This window comes from Hemiscyllium ocellatum, chromosome 31, assembly GCF_020745735.1.
Source record: "Hemiscyllium ocellatum isolate sHemOce1 chromosome 31, sHemOce1.pat.X.cur, whole genome shotgun sequence".
Lineage (NCBI taxonomy): Eukaryota > Metazoa > Chordata > Chondrichthyes > Orectolobiformes > Hemiscylliidae > Hemiscyllium > Hemiscyllium ocellatum.
Window position 1 is genome coordinate 4614231 of NC_083431.1, and position 22455 is coordinate 4636685.

Below are 22455 nucleotides of genomic sequence, written 5' to 3' on the forward strand. Positions count from 1 at the left end.
CCATTCAGGCAGCGTGTGTAAATTGCCCAAATATCTCCCAGCTGAAAGAAACAACAGGTCTCATCACAAAAGTTAGATGAAGTCAGTATCTCAGATTTTTAACTAGCCCACATTTAATGGCTGAGTGAGTTAAACTGTTTGCAGTTCCCAGACATCACACAAGATTAAAAGGGATTCACGTGGTTCCTTTTAAATTCCATCCCGAGGGGCAAGGAAACAAAACCGAGCTCAGACTTGATGGAATAAAAAGTCTTTATTTAGTTCTTTGTAAAGCAGCTTTTCGAAGTGACCTGATTTTGCAGAAAGCGTTTATGCCATGTGACTTCTTTTGCGCAATATTCTTAATTTGCATCCTCAAACCACTTCCACTACTGATGACAGGCTTGTAACCACCAGATTGCATCCCATGATTGCAAAAGCTCAAAATGTTCTCTTCGCACAAGTTGGGAATAAAAATTGATAATTAAGACGCTAGTCATTTTTCAAAGGAGTATATACACACCTACATGTTGTGCAAAAGTTCCCAGTCACTTCACTGAAAAGCTCACACTCAGACTGTGAACAGAAATATCGACACAAAGGAACACCTGAACTTAAGCAACAGTGTACAGGGCGGGTGTAATGGACAGTGTGTGTTTGTCCTCAAGCCCAACCAAAAGGATCCCTTGCTTCCAACTCGATCCTTCACATAAACCCACACTTCTCCATCTTCACAAAGCAAAGGGACTATGTGGATATAGCAATGCAAGAGGAGCAGCGTGAAATATTGGACAAAATAATTGCTACCAAAGAGGATGTGTTGGAGAAGTCGGAATCCTTGAAAATGGAGAAGTCACCACGGCTGGATGGACTGTTCCCTAGGATGCTGAAGGTACTCCGGGAGGAAATAACAGATGCTCTGAGGATTAGTTGCCAAACTCCACTAGACAGGTGAAGTCCCTGGAGGACTGGAGGAATACAAATCCAGGTCCGCTGTTTAAAAAGGGTACTGTGGAAATGCCAAGCAATTATAGGCCAGTTAAGTCTTACTTTGGTGGTGAGCAAATTGTTAGAATCAATCCCAGGAAGTTAGATAAACTGTCACTTAGAAAGGTATGGACTGGTCAGTACCAGAGAGCACAGCTTTGTTAAGGAAAGACCATGCTTTACAAATTTGATTGAATTCTTTGTGGAAATGACAAGGAAGGTCAATAAAAGGTTGTGCAGTGGATGTTGTCTACATGGATTTCAGTAAGGCTTTTGACAAGGTCCCACGTGGCAGACTGTCAAAAAAGTAAACATCCATGGGATACAGAGTAATGTGTCATCTTGGATCCAAACTTGGCGTGGTAACAGGAAACAAAGGGTAGTGGGATAACTGCCTTTGCGAATGGAAAGCTGTTTATGTGGTGTTCCATAGGGTTTGATGATGGGACCCCTGCTGTAGGTTTTACACCTTAACAATTTGGACTTGAATGTGGGGCACACAATTGGACAATGTGCAGACGACACTAAAATCAGCAACGTGGTGAATAACTGTAAGCTCCAAACTGATATCAATGGGTTGGAGGAGTGGGCAGCAAAGTGGCCGATGGAGATCAATGCTGATAAGTGAGGGGTAATACATTTAGGAAGGCCGAACAGTAAAAAGGAATACAAAATAAATGGGAATATACTGAGAGGCGTAGATGAAGAGAGAGATCTTGCCATGTGAGTGCACAGGTCCCTAAAGGTAGCAGTACAGGTAGGTAAGGTTGGAAGGTCAGCATACGGAACGCTTTCCTTCATTGGCAGAGCTACAGAATACAAAAGTAGGGATATGACCATGAAACTATACAAGACACCAGTGAGCCAAAATTGGAGTATTGTGCACCGTCCTGGTCACCACATTACAAGTACGAGGACATACTTGTTCTGGAGAGAAGGCACAGAAAACTTTACTGCAATGTTTCCAGGGCTGGAGAATTGCAGCTGCAGTTAGAGGCTGAGGGTGTTTTCCTTGGAAGAGAAAAGGCTGAGAGGCAACGTGATTGGGGCATACAAAACTGTGAGGGACAGAGAGAGAAATAGGAGGAAGCGGTCTCCATTGGCATAGAGATCAAAAACCAGGGGTCATTGATTCAAACTAAGTGGCAGAAGGATCTGGGGAGACATTAGGAAAACCTTTTTACACAGACGGCAGTGGGTATATAGAATTCACTGCCTCAGTTGGTGGTGGAGGCAGAGATCCCAGGATCCACCCTTAAATGCTGCAAGCTGCAGGGTTATGGGCCAAGCGCAGGAAGGTGGGACTAGAAAAGACGTCTGGGCGTCTTTGGGTCAGCATGGACAAGCTGGGTCAAATGGCTCCCTTCTGTGCTGTATCATTTCTATGGTTCTAAATGTATGGTTGAAAACTAATTATAAAGTTTCCTCTCCCTTTGATCTTGCAAAACAGATTAGAATTCAAGTTGACCTGTCAACAAACAGCCCTTCACATGCACCTCCTAACCAGGCAAGATCAACAATATCCAAGCTGTACTGAGCAGAGATCTGCTGCACTGTCACACCAACCCAACTCATTGGGCATTGTTACACAGTGTCATATCATTCTTCTGATCGGGGACTTCACTTAACCATATTTATATAGCAACTGCCCCAGCCTCAGAATAAACCTCTTTACAACCAATTAAGTACTTACAAAGTACTGTCATTCAGAGAAATGCACCAGCCAATCTGGGAACAACAAAATCCCACAAAACACAAAGGTACATTGCTTGAAACGGAATAACATGAGAGATAAATATACTCCAGGATGCTGGGTGAACACGGCTCTTCCCCCCACTCCACTGCATTGCTTCTTTGGGTAATGCGTGGAAACTTCTACATTCACACAAAAGGAGAAGCACTCAGTCATTCACCCTGTTATCTGAAAGGTACACCAGTGTGCTCAGTTTGGATAGTCATCTCTGCAAAGGGAGTTTGAGCCCACAACCTTCTTTCCAACTGGTGGGCACATCAGAGGTACAGAAATGAGCAGAAGGACAACACTGTTAAATATACCTGATAATGTTGAGAAAAAAAACCAAATTATTCACCAGATGACTTCAGGCTACAATGGAGTCAAAATTTACACCAAGAAATTTCTATCAGGGAAGAGTAAAAAGCAGCTGCATTCAACAAATGGCTGAATATTTTGGGTGACTGTTTTATAAAAGAATTGGCCTCAGACAGACAGCAATTTACTCAAATAATATAATACGGTGACATCACAGACACAATTCCCTAAACAATCAATTGGAGGAAGCCAGTTAATGGCAGACACTTCACAATCTAGTAGAAAGACTGCCATCTCCACACCTTGGACACTGGAAGATGTTGAAATCTGTTACAGTCGTTGCACTATACAATGCCGCTGCTGCTGTGGTTTCTGGTTGAGTGCAGTCCAAACAAAGATTGATTATTTAAACATCAGAATTGTCAGCAGGCATCCATTTCAGGTCTGCTTACAGATTTAAGATCCATGACTGGAGAAGAGCATTTTCATGTAATGGACTTCAGTTTGCACACCAACCAGCAGCTTCCCCTGCAGATTTTCCTCCCTCTCACTAAGGTGCCAATCCTTTGCTGTGATATGATAACAATGAAAGCCAGAGTGCTATTTTTCAGAGCTTAGTCTTTACAGCAAACACTCTCCAGCCATGTCTTCACAAGTGGGAAGAACACGGGGTTTGAAGTTTAACTCTTGGTACAATAGGACAAAGTCAGTGATTTGCAGTTGGACTGCACATTTTATTAAAACGTACCAAGAAATATGCTCAAACAAAATCTGATAATAAGCCACATTAGATTATATACAGATTGAAGGGGAATAACTTGGTCAAGCAGGCTGCTTCCTGATTTTTAAAGAGGGAATTCCACAACCTGGGAGCCATGGTGCCTGAAGGTGTTACAAATGAGAGAGCAATAAAAATCAGAGATGCTGAAGAGGCCAGTGTTAACAAAGTGCTGATATGTCTCAGCTCTGGGACTAAAGGAATTTAGAGACAGGGAAGAAAAAAAGGCAGTGAGGATTTTGAAATCATAGAATCCCCACAGTGTGGAAACAGGCCCTTTAGCCCAACAAGTCCACACTGAATCTCCAAACAATAACCCACCCAAACCCATTTCCCAAAGTGACCTTAAGTTTAAAACCAAAGCATTTTTGACGCAGGAGTCAATGTCGGTCAGCCAACAGACAAATGGAATTTATTGAGCTTGGATTATCTCAGATTATCCTGGATTAGAGAGAGTAGAAGGTGGGAAGCTGGCCTCAGGTATGTCGGAATAAAGTCTGGAAGTAGATTAGATTTCCTATAGTGTGGAAACAGGCCCTTCAGCCCAACAAATCCACACCAACCCTCTGAAGAGCAACCCACCCAAATCCCTTTTCCCTCCGACTAATGCCCCTAACACAATGGGAAGTTTACCAATTCACCTAACCTGCACATCTTTGGGACTGTGGGAAGAAACTGGAACACAACACGCAGACACGGGGAGAATTCACAAACTCCACACAGACAGTTGCCTGAGACAGGAATTGAACCTGGGATCCTGATGCTGTGAGGCAGCAGTGTTAACCACTGAGCCACAGTGCCGCCCATAACAAAGACATGGATGGGATTTTCATTAGCAGCTGAACTGAGGCAGGAGCCAACCTGTTAATGTTTCATTGATGGTCATAGAGTCATAGAGATGTACTGCACAGAAACAATCCCTTCAGTCCATGATGACCAGATATCCCAACCCAATATAGTCCCACCTGCCAGAGTCCAGAGCCCTCCAAACCCTTCCTATTCACATAGCCATCCAGATGCCTTTTAAATGCTGTAATTGTACCAGCCTCCACCACATCCTCTGGCAGCTCATTCCGTACACATACCACCTTCTGCGTGAAAAAGTTGCCCCTTAGGTCTCTTTTATAATCTTTCCCCCCCTCACCCTAAACCTATGCCCTCTAGTTCTGGTCTCCCTGACCCCAGGGAAAAGACTTTGTCTATTTATCCTATCCATGCCCCTCAAAATTTTGTAAACCTCTATAAGGTCACCCCTCAGCCTCTGACGCTCCAGGGAAAACAGCCCCAGCCTGCTCAGCCTCTCCCTATAGCTCAAATCCTCCAACCCTGGCAACATCCTTGTAAATCTCTTCTGAACCTTTTCAAGTTTCACAACGTCCTTCCGATAGGTAGGAGACCAGAATTGTATGCAATATTCTAACAGTGGCCTAACCAAAGTCCTGTACAGCTGCAACATGACCTCCCAACTCCTGTACTCAATACTCTGACCAATAAAGGAAAGCATACCAAACGCCTTCTTCCCTATCCTATCTACCTGCGATTCCACTTTCAAGGAGCTATGAACCTGCACTCCAAGGTCTCTTTGTTCAGCAACACTCCTTAGGACCTTACCATTAAGTGTATAAGTCCTGTTAAGATTTGCTTTCCCAAAATGCAGCACCTCACGTTTATCTAAATTAAACTCCACCTGCCACTCCTCAGCCCACTGGCCCATCTGATCAAGATCCCTTTCTAATATGAGGCAACCTTCTTCAATGTCCACTACACCTCCAATTTTAGGGTCATCTGCAGACTTACTAACTATACCACTTATGCTTGCATCCAAATCATTTATATAAATGACAAAAAGTAGAGGGCCCAGCACCAATCCTTTTGGCACTCCACTGATCACAGGCCTCCAGTCTGAAAAACAACCCTCCACCACCACCCTCTGTCTTCTACCTTTGAGCCAGTTCTGTATCCAAATGGCTAGTTCTCCCTGTATTCCATGTAATCTAACTTTGCTAACCAGTCTCCCCTGGGGAACCTTGGTGAATGCCTTAGTGAAGATATGAAGCTCATCTGTGGGTCAAATATGACACCAAGGTCACGAACAAACAACCTGGCTCAATCTGAATACAGCTGCAAGAAGGGGTAATGGAATCAGTGGCTCTGGAACACAGGTGTCAACTGTCCCAATACATACTGATGGAGAGTTCAGCTTATAACAGCTTACTTGATTAAGAACCTATAGGTGGCAGAAATTTGATTTCAGGCATTATAAAAATAGCTAAGTAGCACACTGTTTTTAATGTAATAAGACATAGCTTACAAAACAAAACTTAACAGAGTCATAAGACATTAGGACAAGTGGCCTGACACTTGGTCAAAAGGAGGTCACATTTAAGGAAGGCTTTACAAGGAGGGCAGAGCAGTAGAAAAGCATTGAGGATTACGGAGGGAATTACAGGGTTTAAGGCCTGGAAAGCTTCAGTCATGACCACCATCGGTGAAGCCGTTGAAAAGAAAATCAAGCTTACGCAACAGCCATCAACAGTGGGAATCTCCACACATTAAGACGGTTTATTATTAATTATGTGATCCAGTCAGTATCAAGAGGAAATTGCTCCATTCACAATGTATTTCCTGTCGGATCACATTCCTCTTTACTGCCCGCTGCAATATTCTCAACAGTTCCAATCATCTGAATTATTGCAAAACTTCCAAGGTCATGAATGAGCTTTCCCTGCTCTAATTTAAAAACTACATTTGGGCTCGAGTTTCACAATCTCAAATTAAAACAAAATAAGCAACAGTTAAGAAATCAACTGCTTTTCAAGTGATTACAAAGCCAGTTTTACAAACTTAGAAAAAAATATGAAATGAGCAATTTTTGCTTGTTTGTATTTAAGACTGAGATGAGAAGGAATCACTTCTCTCAAAGGGTAGTGAATCCGTGAAATTCTTTCCTGCAGAGGGCTGTCAAGGCCATGGTGTCAATTACATTCAAGGAAGATGTTAAATTAAGCAGCTAATCAACGTACTGCACAGTAAGATGGAATGTAATGTTCCTTTTACACTGCCAACATAATGTATACAAAGTTAAAAATCACAACACCAGGTTATAATGCAACAGGTTTATTTGTTGGACTATAATCTGGTGTTGTGCGCGTTTTAAACTTTGTACACCTCAGTCCAACACCAGCACCTCCAAATCATACATTATGTGTATGCACCATAATTCCTGAGTCCCACACCTGACTGCAACAAGCTCACTTCTCTGGTTTTCATACGACCTTCCCAATAGGGAAAAGATAGTGAAGTGGAGTTGAGTTATCAGTTCAGCCACGATCACATTGAGTGGCAGAGAAAACTCAATGGGCTGATTAGCCTACTGCTGCTATGCATCTTAGTCAGATGTTAAATCCAGTGTGCCTTTTAGAATGAAGGGAGTTTTAACCCGTTGTATTATCAAGCTTGTAACCTTTGCAAGAATTCCCACATTGAAACTGCAACAAGCACTACAATGTCACAACAACACCAGCAACTGTACACAGTCATGGAGTCATAGAGCACAGAAACAGATGAGACATTTTACAGGATAAATATGCCAAGTTCTCAGGATAATGGCAAACACAATGAATCACATTTAAAATGCAATATTCAGAATCACATTTGTGTGTTTTTACTACTTAGCTTCCTGTAGTTATATTGTTTCATTCCTGGAATATGGATTCCAATGCATTTCCCCAGAGGGTGACATCTTGTTTGTGAGGTTGCAAGCAAATCCATTTCTGCATTAGTGTAATTTAGGCAAAGTCTTAGATGGAACTGAACGGCTTTGTGGCATTTGCTCCAGGAACAAACATTGCATGGTGTAGTTGCAGAGTTAAAGAGTGCAAATACACTGAACTAACCTCACTGTAACAGACACATTTTTGTAAAGATCAGATTACACCAGAACTCGAAGTGAACAGCTGGGTGGGATTCAGCCCACACAGTGGGCGGCACAGTGGTTAGCACTGCTGCCTCATAGCGCCAGAGACCCAGGTTCAATTCCTGACTCAGGCGAGTGACTGTGTGACGTTTGCACGTTCTCCCCGTGTCTGCGTGGGTTTCCTCTGGGTGCTCCAGTTTCCTCCCACAGTCCAAAGATGTGCGGGTCAGGTGAATTGGCCATGCCCGTAGTGTTAGGTAAGGGGAAAAATGTATGGGTGGTTTGCGCTTCGGCGGGTAGGTGTGGACTTGTTGGGCCGAAGGGCCTGTTTCCACACTGTGAGCAATCTAATCTAATTAGTGAGGAACCAGATTACAACACAAGCCCAATCTACCATAATTTGTCCCAAAAAGTGCACTGCACTACAGAATGCATTCCTAAAATAGCAAGTCAGGCAAAGTCGAGAGAGAGCACAGTCCCAGTTCTTACAACACAAGCCCAATCTACCGTAATTTGTCCCAAAAAGTGCACTGCACTACAGAATGCATTCCTAAAATAGCAAGTCAGGCAAAGTCGAGAGAGAGCACAGTCCCAGTTCACCTGTGGATGTGAATCGCTTGAACACTCCATTACTATACAATGATTCACGTTTGGTTAGAGTATGAGGACAAGAAAGGGTTTCAAAACTAGTTGACTTTGGGATACCGTATATACAATTTTACAGAGACACCTGCCATTGTGTGAAGAGTAGAAAAATTAGGTGTGGCCTCTGGAATGGAAATGGTGAGGTGCCAGAAGACTGGAGGTTCGCAAATGTGGTGCCAATGTTTAAGAAGGGTGGTAAGGACAAGCCAGGGAACTATAGACCAGTGAGCCTGACCTCGGTGGTGGGCAAGTTGTTGGAGGGAATCCTGAGGGACAGGATGTACATGTATTTGGAAAGGCAAGGACTGATTAGGGATAGTCAACATGGCTTTATGCGTGGGAAATCATGTCTCACAAACTTGATTGAGTTTTTTGAAGAAGTAACAAAGAGGATTGATGAGGGCAGAGCGGTAGATGTGATGTATATGGACTTCTGTAAGGCATTCGACAAGATTCTCCATGGGAGACTGATTAGCAAGGTTAGATCTCATGGAATACAGGGAGAACTAGCCATTTGGATACAGAACTGGCTCAAAGATAGAAGACACAGGGTGGTGGTGGAGGGTTGTTTTTCAGACTGGAGGCCTGTGACCAGTGGAGAGCCATAAGGATCGGTGCTGGGCCCTCTACTTTTTGACATTTACATAAATAATTTGGATGTCAGCATAAGAGGTACAGTTAGTAAGTTTGCAGATGACACCAAAATTGGAGGTGTAGTGGACAGCGAAGAGGGTTACCTCAGATTCCAAAGGGATCTTGACCAGATGGGCCAATGGGCCAAGAAGTGGCAGATGGAGTTTAATTCAAATAAATGAGAGGGGCTACATTTTGGGAAAGCAAATCTTAGCAGGACTTGTACACTTAATGGTAAGGTCCTAGGGAATGTTGCTGAACAAAGGTGTTGGGAGGTCATGTTGCAGCTGTACAGGACATTGGTTAGGCCCCTGTTGGAATAGTGTGTGCAATTCTGGTCTCCTTCCTATCGGAAAGATGTTGTGAAACTTGAAAGGGTTCAGAAAAGATTTACAAGGATGTGGCCAGGGTTGGAGGATTTGAGCTATGGGGAGAGGCTGAACAGGTTGGGGCTGTTTTCCCTGGAGCGTCGGAGGCTGAGGGGTGACCTTATAGAGGTTTACAAAATTATGAGGGGCATGGATAGGGTAAATAGGCAAAGTCTTTTCCCTGGGGTGGGGGAGTCCAGAACTAGAGGGCATAGGTTTAGGGTGAGAGGGGAAAGTTATAAAAGAGACCTAAGGGGCAACTTTTTCACACAGAGGGTGGTACGTGTATGGAATGAGTTGCCAGAGGATGTGGTGGAGGCTGTACAATTGCAACATTTAAGAGACATTTGGATGGGTATATGAATAGGAAGAGTTTGGAGGGATATGGGCCGGGTGCTGGCAGGTGGGACTAGATTGGGTTGGGATATCTGGTCGGCATGGATGGATTGGACTGAAGGGTCTGTTTCCATGATGTACATCTCTATGACTCTATGAGGACACATTATTTCGGCATTGCAGAGGCAGCATTACACTCCATCCAACTATGCTCTGATTGCAGTGATTTAGATTTTCAGAATCCCTAAAATATGGAAACAGATCCTTCGACCCAACAAATCCACACTGATCCTCCAAACAGTAACCCATCCAGACCCATTCCCCTACCCCATATTTACCCCTGTCTAATGCACTTAAAACTACAGGCAACTTAGCACGGCCAATTCACCTGACCTGTACATTTTTGGACTGTGGGAGGAAACCAGAGCACCCGGAGGAAACTCACGCAGACCCAGGGAGAATGTGCAAAACTCCACATAGTCAGTAGCCAGAGGCTGGAATCGAACCCTTGGTACAAACAAAAGTTATTGTATCCTGGAACCAGTATATGTTTGATGAACACAAAAATCCAAAACAATTCCGGAATAGGTTGCAAACATTTATGTGGAATGTCTGACCGGGGGTGATCGCAAACCCGTTAATAACTGAATGCAGATAATGGTATAAATCTAGTAAACTGAAGCTGCAATTCTTTTTGGAGGGCTCACCTTTGCGACCTAAATGCAGGTTCTGTCTTATTTACAGTTCACACTGATCCATTCTAGCTTCCACCCAGCTTTCCTTGTCTAACTCACTATGGTAACCCTCTATTCCCTTTAACAAGGCCACAAGAAATAGGAACAGGACTAGGCTGTTCAACCCCTCAAACCTGCTCCATTCTTTCACAGGATCATGGCGGATTCATCATTTGTCATGGCCACTCTCCTGCATTCTCCCCATTATCCTCTATTTCCCTCTTTCATTTTGTCCAGTTTCCCCTTAAGTGCATTGTGATATTAAAAGGTAACTATATCTTAATATCCCACTCAAGTTGAAATTAATTTTCAATAACTTGCCAAGTTTCAAATGCTGAACAACTATTCTGGCACCAAAAATTAAACTTTAACAAGTGTGGATCCCGATTCCTTTCAGTTTTAATTATTGGAGAGTCTGACCGATTGTAACAATAAACCTATCATTCTTTCTCTGTATTTCCCTTTCTCACCATAATTTTACAATTGAAAGAAATATTATAATTTGCCCCTTCTGGATCAGAGTATTCCAGTCACGATTGGCTGAGGAAACAATATCTCTGCCCTATTTTACAGAGGTTTACAGATTGCCCCATGCAGGACACTGCACTATTTCAGATTCTGAAAGACCCTTACTAGGTCCACTGAAAAGACTGTGGATTACAGCACATCTATGGAGCAGCAAACACTGATCCCTTCACTACTGACAGCAGAATGCAGGCCAGGAAATCAAGTTGGTTTCTCATAACAGATTTCAACACTTCTGAAGTGGAAACATTGAGAAATTTGACAACTCCACATACCAGAGAACCTCCTAGGCCCATCCCAGCACCTTTACCTATTTAATTCCAGCTATCGTACTACACCAAGCACAGATTGGCAATTCATTAAAAAATGCAATTCCGAGCATGGTTATATAAAAATAAACTGATGGTTTAGGATGTGTCGCTTGCATTGTGTGGAAACGTCCCTCAACAACGTTGCCATGAAAACTGGCAACACAGCGGCTGTTCAATTCACCATGTCTCAACACTTACCAACACTTGGTCTGCAGTCTCGTAGGTTCCTGAACTTCAGATACAGATCCACATTCCTTGGCAATGAGTTGAGGGTTTCTGCCCCAACCACCAAACTGGGCAGCAAATTCTAGACACCCGCCACTCTCTGGGTGAAAACAACTTTCCTTGTGTTCCCTAGAATCCTTCTACCAATCACCTTCAATCAGTGACTCCAGTGACTGTCCACTCTATCAAAGCCCCTCTATTTTGCAGACAATTAAGTTGCTGCTCAGAACTGAGGAGGTAAAGGAGAAAAGCTCCAGTCTATTCTAATTTTTGTACAGCTGCAATTTTAAAGACTAGGCAACATTCTTGTAAACGTGCTGGAGAGACGCAATTATGTCCTTCAGTACTGCGATGATCAGAACTGTATACAAAACTCCAGCGATAATTTAGTTCCAGTCTTACAAACCCGGTCTCGTATTTTATTAAAAACCACACCACCAGGTTATAGTCCAACGGGTTTATTTAGAGGCACTAGCTTTCGGAGAGCTCTTTCTTCAGCAGGTGGTTGTCTCGGATGTTTTGCCTATTTTCCCACAGATGAAGCTCATAACTGTGTGGAGGGTAAACGTCAACAGGTCATATATTTCAGAAGATCATATATTTCAACTCTTAGTTATGAGAAGTTTGCTACTGCCAGCAAACTCTCCACATTAGCACTGAGGTGGATTTCTTATCCTTTTCTCCATGTGTACATTTTTCCCCCCGATTCATCGCTGTAATATCTTCCAGTTCTGATCACAACTCCAACATTAACCCATCTGCTCTCTTGCCATGATGTTACAGCATTCTTCAATTTGTTTCATATCACTAGCAATCTCAGTTTTTCTATAACAAAAAGGAGTGAGGAATCGGTTTTGGGTTAGGAAGAGCATTTGCTGAAGGTGCCTGGCGTGTTGCTGAAGTTTGGAGGGAATTTTCAAAGTGGATGGTCAATGACTGTCTGGATTCACTCACATGGTGGTGTTAGAGTGAGGACAATGTGAAGAGTTTCTCTCATATACTCTCGATAGTCAGCCAATAAGCTTACCAGCCCCCACAGACTAGATGTGTGTATCAAGACCAGGAACTAGATTATGACAATGCCCATGTAACTAGATTCAGCAAGCTAAGGTAGAGGAAGAATAATCTTCTTGATATTTAATAGTCTACATCATTAAGAGCCAGCACTGGAAATGTTTCCTCTGAACAGTCAGAAACCTTTTAAATTGAGTTATTAAGACAGTCGGGACATCTGATGGTAGCAATGCATTAGTGGAATTTAATTTATCGACAGTCAGGCTAGCTCTCGTTTCTCAGAAAGAAAACTCATCCCATCATGTGTTGTTTCCAGAATAAATGTGCTTTCCATTTAGTTATCACAATCAGACAACATCCCAAACAAAAAAAAAGTAGGATAATTTTATTAGAATGGTCTCATCCTCCTTATTTATTTACATCATGAGAATGAGCAAATATTTTAGCTGTTAGTTCCTCCCCAGGTTTGCCATTAAACAGGAAGTGGAGATGTAAGAATAGACAACTGGTGGCAAACTGATACAAGACTAGCGCCATGAAAGGCTAGACATCAAGGAAACAGGAGCAACCTTAGCTAACACACTAGGCCCAGCTCATGAGCAAATTACCTTTGAGGTTTCAAGCACAGAATATCAGTGGTTTTTAAATCCTTCCAGAGCCTCAAACCTCTATTTTTCCCACAAATGTCTAAGGTATTTTCGCTTTGCCAACCTTGGTCTCTTCAACATACCCAACCTTTACTGCTCTAATATTGGTGGCTGTATCTTCGGCCATCTACACAACTCGAACTCCAGCTTGCTGTTCTCTTGAATCTACTACTTAAATCTACCTCTTTAACCAAGCGACTGGTCACGTACACATTTCAGTAGAGCATATTGGAATATTTCATTATGTTCAGTGGTTAGCACTGCTGCCTCACAGCGCCAGAGACCCGGGTTCAATTCCCGCCTCAGGCGATTCTGTGTGGAGTTTGCACATTCTCCCCGTGTCTGCGTGGGTTTCCTCCCACAATCCAAAAAAATGTGCAGGTTAGGTGAATTGGCCGTGCTAAATTGAGTGGGTTGCGCTTCGGCGGGTCAGTGCGGCCTGTTTCCACACTGTAAGTAATCTAATCTAATCTACAGAAATGTGGTAATTGGGTGGACCATGCTGCCTGCATCTGTGCAACATGATTCCACAATTAAATCCCCAAAGATAGTCCCAGTTTCATCCACACACATTGCAGATCATGCAGGAAACATGACTGAAAAAGGTATATAAATAACCAATTGATAATACAGAACTTAAAACAATACTAAAAAGGAGACAAGGAGCCTAGCTATTTGCCTTGCATTCATCAGAACTAGAATATAAGAAACAAGACTTGATAAAAGGACACCATTTTATACCATGTGAGAAAAGGGTGCTGAATTGTTGTATCACCATAAGAATTATTAACTGCATCTTAATTCTCAGATCAGGCAGGTAGAGTCACGAACATGGAGAAAGTGCACTATTTGTACAAATTCATTTTGCTTACAATAATAGGTCCTGTGCATTTATAGAATCTATAGATTCTAACACATCACATTGTGAATCCCACTGATGATCTTGAATTAGGCTCTGGTGTAATTATTGGTACACGCACACTCCTCTGGAATAAAATGGTGTTCCTCTGTTCAGATTGAAAAAAACAATCTGGTCCTGATGAGTGCAAGTGACTTTTTGTCTCCTTTTTGGAACATTGTAAGAGTTAGATCAATAGAGAAGCACTCTCACCCAGACTGGAGGGAGAATTATGGTTATTATTTAAACATAAAACTCCACTGCAAGCACTGGGGACCAATTTGACTGTGACTGATTATGACAGTATAGTGAAGCCAGGGCGAGTGGAGAGCGCAAAGGTTACTCCAGCTTCCAGAATCAAAGAAGTGGAAATTTCAATCATTCTTTACCTTCCTTAATCAAGCCCCTTCCCCAGGAGCTCTTATTCTTCATCATCGACTGTCCCAGCAAAGACCTGCAAAGACACCTCAAAACACTAAGGGAATCAGAGAGCGTCCTTTATGCCAAACCTCTGCCTGAGCTGGCAAAATCGAGTCAATCATTTCTAGGACAGAGTGCACCAAATACACCGATTCCTGAAAATAAAAGGCCCTTCCACATGGATCAAGTTAATATGTCCAAACCCAGAGTGGTTATTATGCCAACTGACACTCAGCCAGAACACTGTCACTTCCACACCAAGTTAATTAACAACAGACTAAATTTCTGAACTGCTCAGTTTTTGCTTTAGACTTTCAACCTCCCAAACAAAACAACCCAAGGTCTTGGAGCAACATTGCTGTAAATGTTTAGTTTGATCTACATGGTTAAACTCACTCTCAAACTGTGTTCTTGGGGCCAAAGAACTAGGGATGAGACTCAAAAAAAAACATAGCAACTGCCTTTGATATTTTCTCAACCTACTCTGGACCCTGCTGCCCCTCTCAGTGGCTCAAACCTGCTCCAGACCCTGCAGCCCTCCTCACCGCTATAATGTCCAATTCTGGCATCAACACATTTGTACAGCACCTCTCAGGATTCTAGAATCAAAGAATTCCTACAGTGGAAACTGGCCATTTGGCCCAACAAGTCCACACCTCCAACAAGTAACCCACCCAGACCCATTCCCCTAACCTATTACACTACATTTATCCTGGACTAATGCACCTAACCTACACCTCCTTGAACACTATGGGGTATTTTAGCATGACCAATTCACCTCACCTGCACATCTTTGGATTGTGGAAAGAAACCAGAGCACCCAGAGGAAACTCACGCAGTCACGTGGAGAGTGTCCACACAGACAGTTGCCAGAGGCTGGAATTAAACCTGGGTCCCTAGCGCTGGGAGGCAGCAGTGCTAACCGCTGAGCCACCACGCAGCCCCCAGTTTCACAACCAAAGTATCTTCAAAGTTTTAATAAGAACACAAGAACAATATTTAGATCAAGTGGCCCAGCAAGCCTGCTCTACATTGCAATACTATCAAGACAGTCCTAATGCTTCAACTCGACATTCCCATACCCTCCACATTCCCTCAATTCCTACAAAGACTCAAAATCAGCCTTCTCCAAACATTAAGATTAGCAAACCAGCCACAGTTCTCTGGGATAACAAATTCCAAGAATCACAATACCAGTAAAAAAAATTCTCATCTCAGTCCTAAATTATTATCCCTTTAACTTGGAACTGTGCCCCATGTTCTCAAATCTCCGGTCTGAGGGAAACAACCTCTCAGTATTTGACCTGCCAAACCCCTTCTGAGTCTTTTATATCTCTGAGATTGGCAGTTATTCTCCAGAGGATACAGACCCAATTTACTCAACCTCTTATCATAGGACAAGCCTCTTACCCAGGGACTGACCTTCTGAACATTGAATGGACTAGTTCCAGTGCATGAATGGTGTATGTGCACCATCCAAAGGTTCATTTGCCAGCCACTGTATCAGAGAACTTGTATGAGCTGGTCTTGTTACTGTACTCCACTGTCAGGCTGTGCCTTGGTCCTCCCTCAGACGGAATGGGAATCAAAGCCATTCTCTTGTTGTTATTCTTAAAATCACACATAGACCATTGAGCCAGCCAAGCTAATGTGTAACTATCTTCATAGCTAAGGGAGGAGATTGCAGACATGGAGACAATTTGCACACACCATTCCAGATGGGAGACAAAACTGTCAGTAAATAATAGGAATGTAGGATATGCTGAAGCCAACTTCCACATCACAAATTCTCAGAAAATGCATCAAGGCAATAAGATAAACTTTTGTTTCAAGCAAAATGCTATTTATTGTGAGAAATATTATTTGGGACTCTCGGGGAAGCATGTAGGGACGAATCATTTCCATACCAGATTGTGACACACCCACACTTCCCACAGGAGGTACTGGGGAACAGTGAAGTAGTGCTGGAATTACTTAGGAACTTGAATGTTGCAAGCCAGGCCTGCAGGGTCTATCTGGTGGCAGCTGGAACATTTCAGTTCCAATGCAAATTAGAGAGTGGGAACTGGGCCCTATGTTTCCTGCACTGTTCAGCCAACAGTCACAGCGGTCAAACTGGTCACCTCTCATTTGCTAACTTTGGATTTTAATAAGTCAGTGACCTACCCTTGTCTCTAGCAGGCAAACAGGCTTATGCAACACACCCGGAGCGGGAGAAAATGTTCCAGCTGGAAGGCTGACCCTGAACAATTCTCTCCAGAGAGTTACCGATCACACAATCTGGCTCCATGAACCTGGAAAGGGTAGACTTTAGTGAACAAACTAATCATCTCTCTCTCTGTAAGATAACTAAAGAAAGCTTTAAAAAAATGCAAGTTTTTTTTAAGAAGATACGACATTTCCCGGAATTATGGTGCAGGTTAAGTGAGTTGGAAGAATGAACTGTGAATTATTCTTATAATTTGAAGGCAGATTATCTTCTTACTATCCTCCTGATTCATTACAGGCTTCCAATGCATTGTGAAAATATGTAGTTTCTCCCCCCATGACCATTCATCTTCACTAACTTGTCTGAAATCTGTGATGGCCCTGACAGTTCTATATAACCCATACAATCTCCAAGCATCACCATTCACCAGCACCAACCACACTGCTAGCCACGTGCCTTGGAACTATTGTTACCTGTGAACGTGCTGAGTAATTTCATGCGGTTAGATCAAGCAGTGCAAGCCCAGCATTCCCACCCCAACCATTAGCTCTCAGCAATTCCCTGCTAGATTTATGGGATGTAACAGTGAACTAAGGCGATGTCAAGGTTATTTTTTGCAATCTTTGCTTCACTATTGCACTGGAGTAGTGATCAGTAATCCAGCACATCAGATGTCCATCACTGTGTCACACCCAATGTCCACGACAGAGTACAGATAAAGAACACTGGAGGTGCAAATAGCTTTCTAATGGGTCACAAATTAAAGGGCTAATTAGGTAATTGAATGGAGATGGGCTTTGTGATTGCTTGGCTGGAATGAAATCAAGAATAATGGCAGGGGAAATGGATGTGTCCAAAAAGCCATGAAATGTCAAGCCTTGGAAACTTGCTAAAGCTGAACCAAATGGTTCATGTAGAGTCTTGGTGAGAATTGTTCCCAATAGGCTTTGTGCTTCCCGTTGCATTCTCAACAACCATGTTAAGATTCATGAGCAACTCAAGAAAACTGGAAATAGTCTCTCTCCACTGCCTGCAGAAAGGTCCTTGAGAATTCGAAATCAAACCCTTCTCTACCCCAGTGGAAACAGTGTCAGTGTCTGATATCTTTCCTGATAACTTCAGATTCCCATCCCTGAGCTTCAAAACCCTTCACACAATGAGTTACGATCAAGACTTCAGTGTACAAGAGCTCTGCATCACTACTGTATGGCAAAGCTTCAAAGCCCAAAATACTGTACATCCCTATGACACCTCACCGTTCTAGCAGTTCAATACAAGTTCACCCTCAGTCCAATAATGCTTTTTAACAGCCCGAAGCATTGTTCAATCTTTCCAAATGAATCCCATGTTTTGCTTCCAACCACGTCAATGACCGACAGAGTCTACAACCAGGTTACGTCAACACATGGATTTCAATAGAACAATAAAATGACAGACAACAATCCTAGCATTGCTCATTAACAGGAGTTAAACTCTCCATGTTCCTCCCAAAATATTCACTACTGGAATGACAGGGAATGAGGTGAAGGAGGATAAATAAGCACTGGCTGTTGAATGACCAAAGGTCAGGTAAGAGTGTCAGAAGTCAGGTGAGGAGAGAGCAAGGGTGTCTGTATAATACTGAAAATGTGTTGCTGGAAAAGCGCAGCAGGTCAGGCAGCATCCTGTTCCTTGGATGCTGCCTGACCTACTGCACTTTTCCAGCAACACATTTTCAGCTCTGATCTCCAGCATCTGCAGACCTCACTTTCTCCTGTCTGTATAATACAATAATCCAAGTTATTGTCATTGGAAAACAAGTCTGTCAGAAGGGAACAGCACTCAGCTTTGAATCTAAAAAAAAACTAATGCGCTTCATCTCAACAAAATCTCACCTTTTACCCAAACTGGAAAGGCTTGACCTTCCCAAAACCACAAAAAGCTGAAGCAGACAATAACAGCAGGTATTCCTCACAAACCGACAGCATGATTTCAAAAACTCAATAAATACAGGGCAACTCTGCCAGGAGGAAAAGCTGGTTGGCCTCAGGTGCAAACCTGCAGCAGAATGAAGGTGAGAACAGTGTTGAGACAAGTCCAGTGGGCACCACTCTAACCTCAGGGTCTAAAGATCATGGGTTTGAGCACTACACCAGAGATTTCAGCCAATACTCGAAATCAGTGATCCCAGTGAATTTGTCAATGATCTGAGATGCTGCCTATCAGATAAGAGGTTTAAACAAAGTCTGCCCACTCCAGCAAATCTAAAATGACCTGTTTGAAGAGAAGCACGAGGGTTCTTTCCAGAATTCCAGCCAAACATTACCAAGAACAAAAGCTAATTGGTCATCATCTCATTGATATTTATAGGAGCTTACTGTATGGAAATTGGCTGCAGTGCTTTCATACATTTCCACAGGGACCAGACTTCATCAACAAAAAAATTAAAATTGCTGAAAAGCACTTAGAGTTGTCCTGAAGATGTGAAACACGCTTGAAAAATGGAAAGTTGTTTATTTTTACAAGGTACCATCTCAAATTTGAAGTTGTCTCCATTCTGTCTCAGATGCTCTGCTTGAGAATTTAACACATCCGTCTGGTTTTCTCTTGTAATTGTACATTCCAAGTCAGTTTTCCCAGTTAAATTTAAATTTAACAAGTTAAAACCAACATACAAACAACAGGTGCAATATCAAGATCATGATGGAAGACCGATTCTCATTTGCAGATCCAAATTCACCTTTTTCTCTGAAAAGAGCAAAATTTCACTGGCAATCAGAAATACAAAGAGAAAGCACTGGGAATATTCAGAGCAGACTGTGTCTGTGCAAACAGAAACAGAGATATTAGATCAAACATCACCACTCTGAAATGTTAACTGTTTCTCTCTTCACAAAATGTTGCCCCATCCACTTTGTTTCCAGTATTTTTGATTTTTAAGTGGCATTCTTTCATACAGACTTGACAAGACAGACACAGAGGTAGTTTCCACAGCTGGTTGACATACTTAAGGCTGAAATGGACAGCTTTTTTTGGGTAACAAAAGCAGAAGTTGCTGGAAAAGCTCAGCAGGTCTGGCAGCATTTGTGGAGAGAAATCAGAGTTAACATTTCACTTTGAATGACCCTTCCTCAAAACTCTTGATTTCTGTCCAGAGATGCTGCCAGATATGCTGAGCTTTTCCAGTAATTGCTGCTTTTGTTTCTGATTTACAGCATCCACAATTCTTTTGGTTTTTTTTAGATTTATTGATACCTCAATGAATCAAGCAATATGGGGAGTGGGCAAGACAGTGAAGTTGATACTTATTTCTGATCCATTATTTTTAATGTTCTTAAAGTGTTTACATTGTCACCTGCCTAAGTCAGAACCATAGCCGGTGACTTCACTGTGTTCCGATAGATGGTTACTAGGAGATGCAAATGAACACAAGGTTCAGCTCTCCTCTCAAATTCAACGCCCACACCCAGCTCAGCCCTAGCCTCTTCAACTCACAGATCAAACAGAAAATTAAGCGGCTAATTTTACTAATGGCCAAATTAAGATGGAATCACATCATCTCATCTCATATAACAATGACAGCATGCTGTGCACACATAAGTGATACAGAGGCGGTTAAACGAACATTTCCTTTGCAACCAAAGTGTTAACAGGCCAAGCCTTACATAAACACAGGGAAATTCAAGATTGAATTAAAAACTAACATCTAAGATTTGTACAGCATTTGCTAACTCAAAGAAATACCAGAAAAACTTATTTGTATCTGGGAAGTGTGTCATTGTGCAATGTACTACATGCATCTTTCCATTCACGTTCAGGTACACACCCTAGTTCAGCTATACAAACTGATCGTCAACATCCAAACATGGCATGCGTAAAATCCCTGCCAATAGGAGCATTTTCACATTATGTTTGAACTAAAAACATTAGTGGACATGGGAAGGGAGCAGAATCTGAATCCTGGACAACTGCTTTGACTTTTCCTCCCCATTTTCAGCAAAACCAAAACCTATTGAGGCTGAACAATTCACAGGACAACTGACTAGGGAACTCCATTGTAAACAACAAAAAAGGAAAGCTGTAAATGAAAAGAGGTTGTGATTCCTCCAACATTTAAATTCCAGACAAGAAACCAAACCTCCTTGAAAACAAAATAACCACGTCAATGAGCTGTGGGGGGAAAGAAATCTCAGAAACTTAAGATATTTGAAATCAACTTTAAAGAGATCAACAGTGGCATTTAACCTGGTGAGAGAAATAAATTTCCATGCAACAGAGAGGAGGGAAAAATAAAGTTGAGAGAAGAAACTGGAACCCCTCAAATAAATGGAGCATTTTAAATCTGCAGCCAATTTAAACCGAGCAGGATTCCAATTTAAAGCTCCTTCCTTTTCATTTAATTGATTATTTCCAATAGTTTCAGCCCTGAGAGTGCGGCCTAGTTTCTCAGGAGTTCACTCCCACCCCCCAACGGCCTTTATTTTAAATTTTAACCCGCTCCTTTTTATAAAATGTTGTTGTTCTGATTCCCCCCCCCAAAAAAAGGGGGTTAAATTATCTCCTTATTCCCCTCGAGCCCGCTTGGAGAGGAGGGGTAAAGCGGGTTTACCTGACACCACCAGAGCCTCGTTAGGTCCCACCGTGTGACAGTTGCCCATTTTCGTCGCCCGCTGCTCGCCCCTTTCGTCTCCTCCTCACCACCACAACAACAACACCACCACCGAGCGGCAGCGCAATCCCAGCACCGAGACTGACACTCGCCCCACCCCGTCTGCGGGGCGGAAACCACCTCCCACATCCCACATCCCGCCTCTCCAGCGGCCGCCGCCCCTCACGGCTGTCACACTCGAATCCCTCCGGCCGGCCGGCCGGGGGGAGGAGGAAAGGAGATGCGCCGACCGATCGCACCCAAACCGAGGGGGGGGGGGGCGGAAGTCGCCGCTGAGTCTCACACAAATCGTTCCGTCCGCGGGAAGGGCGGGGCGGAAGTGGCTTGCAGACACCCTTGCGGCCCCCCACAGTGTCACACCGAAACCGCACCGGAAAGGTTCGTCATTCCTCAAGGTGCCCTGAGAGGAAATTGTAAGAGAAACTTAATTTCTTCATCCCTCTCATATTACTTAATAACGAACTGTTTCAGCAATTTAACAGTCAAATTGCACAAAATCGGACCTTTCCACTCATCTGCATTTTTAATGCAAACTTCTATTTGTGCAACATAGAAAATAAGAGCTGGAGAAGGCCATTCGGCCCTTTGAACCTGTTCTGCCATTCAACATGATCATGGCTGATCATCCAACTCAAATCCCTGTCCTCACTTTGTTCCCTCATCCTTTGATTCTTTTAGCCCTAAGAACTATTTCTAACTTTTTTAAAAAATAAAATTCAGTGTTTTAGCTCCCACTGCTTTCTGTGGTAAAACATTTGACAGGTTCCCACTCTCTGGGTGCAGACATTTCTCCACACCTCAGAATGAAATGGTCTACCCTGTATCCTTAAATAGTGACCTCTCAAACTTATCCTTGTTGTCTATTCTGTCAACTACTTGTGAAAACAAAGAATCAAACCTTCAACTAACCAACCTCCCAATTAAAGCAAGAAAAGCTGTAATTTATTTAAATCGTCTGTCCATTAAATAATTGATGAAAGATTGATTATTTCCACACTTGAGGAAGGGTATATTGGCCTATAGTGGATATAATGGCAGGGCACAATTTCAAAAGTTGCTGATTATAGTCAGGTTGGAGAATTGTAAAATGTGCAGAGGCCAGTGTGGAACTCTCAAACGACGTTGCCAAGTT

General features: G+C 42.8%; 1 protein-coding gene across 1 annotated transcript in view; it reads right to left on the reverse strand.

Moving 5' to 3' along the window:
• The window catches only part of LOC132830596 (flotillin-2), a 95703-nt gene extending 74248 nt beyond the window's left edge, over positions 1 to 21455 (reverse strand). The window contains exon 1 of the mRNA XM_060848444.1: positions 21264 to 21455. Coding sequence (XP_060704427.1) covers positions 21264 to 21312 — 49 coding nt within the window. The 5' untranslated portion in view covers positions 21313 to 21455. The remainder of the gene's footprint in view (positions 1 to 21263) is intronic.
• Positions 21456 to 22455: the final 1000 nt, after the last annotated feature.